The sequence below is a fragment of the Haliotis asinina genome, chromosome 9 (assembly GCF_037392515.1).
Source record: "Haliotis asinina isolate JCU_RB_2024 chromosome 9, JCU_Hal_asi_v2, whole genome shotgun sequence".
NCBI classification, from domain to species: domain Eukaryota; kingdom Metazoa; phylum Mollusca; class Gastropoda; order Lepetellida; family Haliotidae; genus Haliotis; species Haliotis asinina.
This window is the reverse complement of record NC_090288.1, coordinates 9789250-9798180: the sequence shown is the minus strand read 5'-3', so window position 1 is coordinate 9798180 and position 8931 is coordinate 9789250. Positions and strand designations below refer to the sequence as shown.

The window sequence follows — 8931 nt, the reverse complement described above, 5'->3', positions numbered from 1 at the left end:
TGCGCGATAAATATTCATCGAGTGAGGTTTTTCAGGTCTTGTTAAACTTTTATCTTTGTAAGAAGGGCACTTGATGGCTCTTTATAATACCACAGATATCTAAACTTTAAGAAATGGTTCATGGAAATTTATGCTCTTATCCCAAAATAATATTTAGTGCGTGCCTACTTGGATACTATCTTCCGGTTTTAGAACCTTCATCGTTTGTTAAAAGTTAAATAGAAAAGTCAGACGTTGTGACATTCACGCTTACATATTGGATTATCTTTGTTGTTTGACGACACAAACGTCGTGGGTTTCTTGCTTGGTTCACATGTTATCCATATATGGCAAAGTTGGTACAGAAAAGTGTTGATTCTAACGTGTCAATCTGTTGTCACTGTCATATCACACAGCGATGCAATTTCACACGTCATGTACAGTCAATTTATCTGTGTTTAAAAAGGGCCATGAAAATTGAACACATTTAAAGAAGCAGTCATACTTATAGTATCGTAAATGCAACAGCAGAGAAGCGATGCATCTAACTTATAATTGCTTTATCTAGTGAGGGATGGACCTAGAGGAGAGATATGATCGACTCATTGCAAAATGTGTTGAAAAGGTAAAGTTTTTAACATTTTTATTTTCTTTCATGTATTCCTCTTTAACATTTTAAGCTTGTTGTAAAAGAATGAAAGCCTGTCTCCAAACCAACTTGCATTTCCAAACAGTTTTATGTCAGCATATTGCTGAATATTGGAATATAGCTTGATACAGTGATAAACTAAACTCACTCTCTCACTTGTGTCAGCATAGTCAAGTTCTGTTCCTGCAGGAAAGAGAAATTTTAATATGTTGTCTAGCTCAGCAAGGGTGCATGTGTTTACTTGTATGCTAATTACAAAAACGCACATAATAGAACTCACCTTGTTTACTTGCATCATATGCAAAGGAGAGACTGGGAGTAAGTATAGGTGTATGCTGCCTTTAGCAATATTTCACAAATTTCACAGCAGGGGACACCATAAAAAGGCTTCACACACTGTACCTATGTGACTGAATCAATCCCTGGTCTCCAGCAAACTGTAAAATAGCTAAGCTCACCCACCAGCCCACATACTTAAGACACTATTTTTGGAACACATGCTGCTGAAAATGTCTCTGTACATAAGAGAAGAGAAAATGGCACCCAGAAAAGTTCAAGGCAGTTTATTTTAATAAGAAATTCTCAGAGACTATTTCTTATGAGTGTATCCCAGGAATGGAAAATCATCCATGTTATGCAGTGGTGAGTAAGTAAATTTTGTGGATATGGTTTATCTTCTGTTTGTTGTCATAATTGTGATTCATGGCTTTGTCATTTTCAATAATATTTCAGGACAAGTATATCCGGCGCCTTGGAAATGTACTGAGAGGCTGTCGTTGTGGTATTGTCACAGGAACACTGCTAGATGAACTATGTTTGACTGAATCTGACCTAGAGAAAAATGAATACCTGCAGCTTCTGTCCCCTTTTGTACACAGTCAAACACGAGTTAGTCTACAGGTAACTTTTCCTTCAACTCTTCAGTTATGGTTAAATAGTATAGTCCCTTTGTGATTTTGAAAATAACTTCAGCAATGGAAACTAACTCTTTTTGTCCAATAGTTGCAACAGTGATAACATGTAACAATATCCACAGAAGTGGCTAATTTCTACTTTTCCTTATAATAACTCTACTGTTTACTACTCTACTGGCAATTTAGCAAGGACAACAGGACCAGTGCCAAGTTCCATTGCTGGCAGTTATCCAAAGTTGATCCTGCTACTTTCCTTCACCATTATTCAGTTATTCAGTTATGACTATCTTAAGATTATGACATTCATTTCATTTCATGAATGCAACATTCGTTAAGTTCCGCAATGTCTTTTTGTTATATAAATCCTAGACTATGTTATCCATGTTATCCTTTTAAGACTATTGTAAGATTGTGACATTAATTTCATTTCATGAATGCAACATGCATTAAGCTCTATGAGTATATTTTACTGAAAAAGTTCATATAAAAAAGAATAGTATAATTAAATGGAACTCTGAGATTTTCTTCATTTTTAGAAGCTAAGGAAAGCTAGACTTGCCACGTTTTCTAGACTTGCATGGGCTTTCTTGGATATATTTGCTTCAGGGTCTGTACAACAATATATAAACCCAGTTATCATTTTTTGTGTCTAAATTCATTTCACTGTCTTTTGTTGAAATACTTACACCCTAAGTACATGTATAATTTTCAGTGAATGAAGTAAGACTGCATTTTTACATTCTTCTTTCTTGTTAGTCATGTTAATGATGTTTCATTTGAAATTTGGACTGAATGCATGATTTTTATAAGGTTCACCTAGTCCCTAGAAACGAGAACCATACTAAGTCTATATTTGTAATTTTCTCATGTAAATGAATACATTGCAGGGAGATGTGAGTGCCGGCGAGAAATACCCTATAGTGTCTGTACATAACAACCCTCCAGTGAACAGTGCTGTACCTTGGGCTCAAGTGACCGCTCTCACAGCATTGTCTGCTGAACTGGGAGCTAAACAAGATGATAGACTTCACCAACAACCTAACGAGGCATATCACAGGAATGATCAAGATGACACACATTTTATCTCCGTATCAGACAATAGGTCATTCCCAACTCAAACTACACATGATGTCACAGAAAACTTTGCTGATAGACCCAACATTGAATCAGAACACAGCTATGCCAACGGGTCTGAAATATCAGATCCAGGATCACAATACGTTCCTCAAGGGATCATTAGTCTTCCAGAGTCCAACCATTTCAACAGAGTCAGCATCAATGGAGTAAACGAGGAGTATCCACCCCAGCATGTACATGGAGAGGGTGGGGACAGACCACATACCACCGTATCGGAATCAGGGGGAAGGTATGTCAGCACAAACAATCACTACCCTGAGGCTACAGCACAGAATGATACAGACCACAGTAATCGATTCATCAATCGGCAGAGTTCGGAAACAGGAAACTTGTTGAATAATTTGACTGATTTAGCATATCAAAATTTTGTGGACAATGTCCCTTTTTCGCCTGTTTCCCCTGCAGAGTCGAGCTCTGAGATCTTCAACCTGCAGCCTCCGGTAATTCCAATACAGGTGGCGGACAACACTGTGCAGCATTTACCAGGTAGGGTGTGTTTTGGGGGATTTTTTCGGGTTTTTTTTCGTTTAAACATATTAGCACCACAGCAAGCAATATTCCAGCTGCGTGATGCTGTCTGTAGATAATCAGGTCTTGCATGAACAGATTCTAGCAATTGAGATACAACAATTAAGATGACTTGCAATCATCCAAATCAATCCGTCACCTGATATATTTAATCACCACTTAGGATCAGCAATCGTTGTTGGAGAGATGTGATATGCACATGCTTATCCATACAACACGCCTATCCTCCATACTCACCAAACTAATTTGATATCAGTTTCCTTAATTTCTGCTGTGGCCAAGACATCCTCATAAGATGTACCTGTGACATACATTCATCACTCAGCAAGGCTCGATTAAGTGCTTTGTTACTTGCACTTGTGCAACCCAATATTACAAAGTGCAACCTAGTTATTAGTCAAAGTTGAACCAGGTGCAAGTCAGTTCTTGAGAAAATAAATTAACAATACACCTAACATTATAAGCATAAGTATGTCAGCTCATGTTTCTTCTAAACTTTGAGTGGCTATGGCACCGAAACATTACTATTTATAGACACGGTTCCACTATGACAGCTCATTAAATATGGATCAGCTGTGTCTCTGTGTTGCCATTGTTTAATAGCTACTACATAATGGAAACATGTTTATGCACACCAAAACCTCCATTGTGCTAACGCATTGCAGTTGAAATTTGACTGATGCACCTGGTGCAAGTAGGTTCATGTCACTTAAGTCAAGCCCTGCTCAGAATCAGCAAACTGTGGCTCTGGGCTCTGGGCTCTCACAAGTCTTGTCAATCACCTTAATGATAACATAGATAGTCATATGTTTACCTGTGATACCATTATGAGTACTAATGCTGAAAGCATTGACGCCATAGTCTAATGAATCAGATTTGATTTCCCACACCTTGCAAAAGGTAGCATGGATGAAATGGGTCAATGAGTTTAGTTTTACACTGTTCTCGGCAATATTTTTCTGTAAATAATTGAGCCTGGTTCAGTCAATCCAGTGATGAACAGTATGAGCACAACTGGGATACCATAACATGTCGACCAAGTCAGCAAGCCAGACCACCTAGTCCCATTAGTCCCCACTTATGAGAAGTACGGGTAACTGAAAAAAAAATTCAAAGGGTGGCATAGATCCCATGCTTAAGAATGTTTTCTTTCAATTTTAGCTGCACAAAAACCTGCAGAGGCACAAGAGCAAGTGGAGGTGAGACCAAAGACTACTTCCCATAAGTCCAAGTATCGATGTGATGTGTGTGGGAAATGCTTTGCTAAGCCATCAAAACTAAATGAACACGTCCGAGTCCACACAGGAGAGAAACCATTCAGATGTCCCACATGCCAGAAGTGTTTTGCCCAGTCGGGTACCCTGAAGTACCACATGAGAATCCACTCCGGAGAGAAGCCGTTCACATGCAAAGAGTGTGGCAAGACATTCACACAGCCCGGACAGCTGTCGTCACATGCACTCATCCATCAAGAAAAGTCCCATAAGTGCCAGTTGTGTAAGAAAAGCTTCACGGATGAACTGTTACTGGAACGCCACATGAAAATCCACAAAAAGGAACGCCCACATAAATGTGACAAGTGTGGAAAGTGCTTTCTCCACTCTGGTAACCTGATTATTCACAAACCAAAGTGTGGTGGGGCAGATGAAGACCTGAAGTGTAAGGAGTGCGGGAAGGTGTTCTTGTCTCGGGAAGATCTAGAAGATCATGATGAAGATCATTCGAAAAACAAGCCCCATCAATGTGAAATTTGTTTGAAGAGATACAAACAGGCTATAAGCCTTTGTAAGCACAGGAGTTCCCATGCAGAGCTCAAACAGAAACTGCATATGTGTGAGTTGTGTGGACAGTGTTATAGTAAGCCCAGCCTACTGAAAATACACCTGAGAATTCACACAGGTGAGAAACCTTTCATGTGTGATTTGTGTGGCAAGTTCCACGGATCTGCAAACAATCTTCGACGTCACATGCTGTCCCACACAGGGGAACGTAATTTTAAGTGTAAGGATTGTGGGAAGGACTTCTCAACTGCACATAATCTGGAGTACCACTCTCGTGTTCATTCTGGTTTGAAGCCATTTAAATGTGACATTTGTGGAAAGGGTTTTCCCTTTTCATTCAGTCTCGACCGTCATATGCGCACTCATAAGAACGCTCATCATACATGATTGATATCTTACCTCAAAGTATTCACTACTTGTTGAAAGCATTTTGAAACTTTTGTACCACTGTATGTATAATGTTCAGTGATATTTTAAGCTCACTTGATCTGAAAATGTTATTTATATTTTGTTACTCACCCACCAGCTGCTTGTCAAAAATGTTTGCTTTTACAATATCTCTTCTGAACATTTGCGAAATAGTTTCCAGGTTTTGCTAGCCAATCAGACTTGCTATGCATGAAAGTTACTAGTCCAGAAATAGTTCAGTAGCATGAAAGTTTGAATGTAGAAACTAAACAAAAGGTTACGAATAGGTAAAATACCGTATAAATAACATTTATCAGGTAATAGTCTTGCATGATTTAAAAGTGCATTATAACTTAACAAGTCAGAGAGAAAGATATATTTTAAAAATTATCCCATGAAAATTCACTAACCAGTCGAGCCAGTGACAGTGGAGATTTACTGGTCCAACTATTTTTTTACTCGCCAGGGCAGGCAGACCAGTGACTATTTTGCTTCTGAATCCATAAAGCTGCGAGATCGATGCTCATGTTGTTGATCACTGGATTGTCTGGTCCAGACTCGATTATTTACAGACCGCCGCCATATAGCTGTAATATTGCTGAGTGCGGCGTAAAACTAAACTCACTCACTCACTCATAAAGCTGTGACTTTGAAAGCATGGACAGACAAAAATTCTGGTGCCGATGCTGGAAACATTGTAGCATTATTTTGGATTTTCTGAATGAGTTGTATTGAAACGTGTGCCGAAAGTTTGCAGTGTGTTCCTGAAAGTGTTTTATCATTTATCATGGCTGTTGGTTATGTTTGTTGTGTGTTTTGAAGACATTGACCTTATTTTTACATTTTTTATTATCATGATCATGAAGATTGTGTATGCATATTGGCATCCTGATTAATCCATATTTGTGTTTGAAATATTCCAAGTAATGTCTAATGACCAACTGGCACTTTTGCTGTGTTTGTATAACCTCTGTAGTATGAATAGGTTGTGAAATGTCACAGAGTGGAAAGGGTGGTTAGTTTTACTGACTTGGTAGATGGCACTGATCATTATCACAATGTCAGTCACTGGATTGTCTGCTCCAGACTCTTTACAAAGTGTCCTAATGTGGCTGGAATTTATCTGAAACAAATGTAAGCAATATGAAAGGAGGAATATGATTGGCTGTTTTGACTCTGACAGACAATGTAGGGACGTAACTCATGATAAATACTGATGGCATTACTATTGACCAACAATTATTTTACAAGTGTGGAAACCCAGCTGAAAGGCAGTTCATTCCCTTACCTCAAGAAATAGCAATCCAGGATTAAACAAACGAAATGTTTGTTCTATTTTCATTTGTTTTTGTTTTTGATGATGATTTCCCCCTTGTGCCATTGAAGATGTTTGTTTTGGTTGTCACGCTCTAAGGAAGGAGTTAGTGAGAGACTGTTTTCAGTGGTGTGATTATACAACTGTACACTGTTTACATATGTAACTATGTTGAAGATATTAATCTATAAACATGACTAGATCACTGAATGTTCATAGATGTCCTGCTTCTGCATCGCTCTCCTCCAAAATCCTGCTGGCATTTTGAAACCAAAGGAATCATGATGTTCAAATATGAGTTTTTAGACGCTAAAGTACATCATCTGATTTTATGATTTTCGCATGGACAGTTGTAAAACATGTCACTAACATATTGAAGACAACTTTATCCTAAACACAAGCCGTAATCTAGAGATGATAGTACAGCCATGATCTAGAACTCTGGGTACTTGAGTCCCATCTGGGATGGGAATCCACTCTCTCAAGAGTCAAGCACCTCATCTCATCATTAGCTCACAAAGTCTGTGATCTAACCACTGAGCATTTTGGTCAAGTAGCCAAAGATTCAAGGAGATAGTAGACAGGATTTACCTGTCTATATATCTATAGTGATTGAGTTCTGTATCCACTGTTCTAAAGGGGAGGGGCTCACATGTCAGTGTGGAGTTATGTCCCTTGGTCGTGCCAGATTCAGTGTACCTATGACTGTGTCCACATCCCTGTTTTCATAGACTATGTTTCAAGGATTGTCAGCGTTTGTACCTGTGTCGAACTGACCCAAGGTTTAAATAGAATACTGATCAAAACAGTGTTAAAGAAACTAGGTGTGAAATGGTACGGTAGGTATTGTGGTGAAGGACCTTTGGTTTGGTCTGTTTCGGTTCAATAAATAAGATATGATTGTAATGCAGATAATTGAGTCAAACTGTACATTGTTTAATAACATGGGAAAAAAGTCATAGTGACCATCTGTGGAAAAACAAAACTGTTATTTTATGGCTAGATTGAAGTGACGGTATGAAAACAGAAAATCATTTTTTGTTGCATTACAACCGAAGACTAAAGTCCATGTTTCTGCTAATACCACAGTGTACCATTTCAGCCGTAAAAGTCACCTCACCCTGACAATTACTCTTACAACTATTACCTTACCACCTGTTCTGGTTACCGCATATACCTCGAGTGATACTACTACAACGAATTTATCTTAGTGATGTGTTTCAGTTAGCCTCTGACAGATAATTATATCAGTGTGAAAACTGACAGAAAGGAACTGTTTTATTGATCTGAAATTTGCTTGTACTGTGTTTAGGGACCATTCATAATTTATGGCTAGGGCAGCTGATGATGATTTGGGGTGGAGGTCAGTGATTGTGTACATGACATGCACAGGGGTTGAGGTGCGGGAGTGGTCACTTACTTTGTACTTAAATAGGAGGACAGGGAAGAGGGAAAGAGGTAGTGTCACTCACATAGTACATGCTCCTTAAAAATCATCACACCCCTCAAGCCATACATAATGAAGAGTCCCTTATGTGTCTTTCATTGACTGCTGGACAACAGGAAGGTTCATGCTTCGGTGTATGAAGGATTTGTTCTCCCTCACAGATATACATAGTTTATTTTGCAGCCTTAAAACAATCATGTCCTAGCGTTCAGACCATGCGGTAAAATTACGAGAAATATTTACCTTGACATTGATTATAATATGAATATGATTTGACTTAATTTGTCTTGGTCAGGTTTGTTCATTTATAAGTGAGTGAGTGAGTGAGTTGAGTTTTACGCCGCACTCAGCAATATTCCAGCTATATGGCGGCGGTCTGTAAATAATCAAGTCTGGACCAGACAATCCAGTGATCAACAACATGAGCATCGATCTGCGCAATTGGGAACCGATGACATGTGTCAACCAAGTCAGCGAGCCTGACCACCCGATCCCGTTAGTCACCTCTTACGACAAGCTGATTCGCCTTTTATGGCAAGCGTGGGTTGCTGAAGGCCTATTCTACCCCGTGACCTTCACGGGTCTTATTCATTTATAAGCTGCTATTGGCTGATTTTCCTCTGCCAGACTCTATTTACAGGCTGCCCTTGACTGATTTGTCATGGCCAGACCTCTTTAGTACAGGAATACCCATGCAGCTGAAATATTGTTGAAAGACAGCTAAACAAGGAACTAATAACAACAGATATACATTTTCTTTGTCACTAGGCACA

General features: G+C 38.9%; 1 protein-coding gene across 1 annotated transcript; it reads left to right on the top strand.

Moving 5' to 3' along the window:
• Positions 1–297: 297 nt before the first annotated feature.
• LOC137295931 (zinc finger protein 79-like) lies at positions 298–5687 on the top strand. Its single transcript, XM_067827512.1, has 4 exons — positions 298–604; positions 1361–1528; positions 2430–3165; positions 4369–5687. The coding sequence occupies exons 1-4, from the start codon at positions 554–556 to the stop codon at positions 5373–5375; spliced, it is 1962 nt and encodes a 653-aa protein (XP_067683613.1). The 5' UTR covers positions 298–553; the 3' UTR covers positions 5376–5687.
• The last annotated feature ends 3244 nt before the right edge of the window (positions 5688–8931 follow it).

What these genes read in the sequence shown, in the direction of transcription:
- LOC137295931 (XM_067827512.1), top strand. Translation starts at nt 554, where the DNA reads ATGGACCTAGAGGAGAGATATGATCGACTCATTGCAAAATGTGTTGAA. An exon ending in TTGCAAAATGTGTTGAAAAG is followed by an intron (nt 605 to 1,360) that starts GTAAAGTTTTTA and finishes ATAATATTTCAG; the next exon opens with GACAAGTATATCCGGCGCCT. An exon ending in CACTGTGCAGCATTTACCAG is followed by an intron (nt 3,166 to 4,368) that starts GTAGGGTGTGTT and finishes TTTCAATTTTAG; the next exon opens with CTGCACAAAAACCTGCAGAG.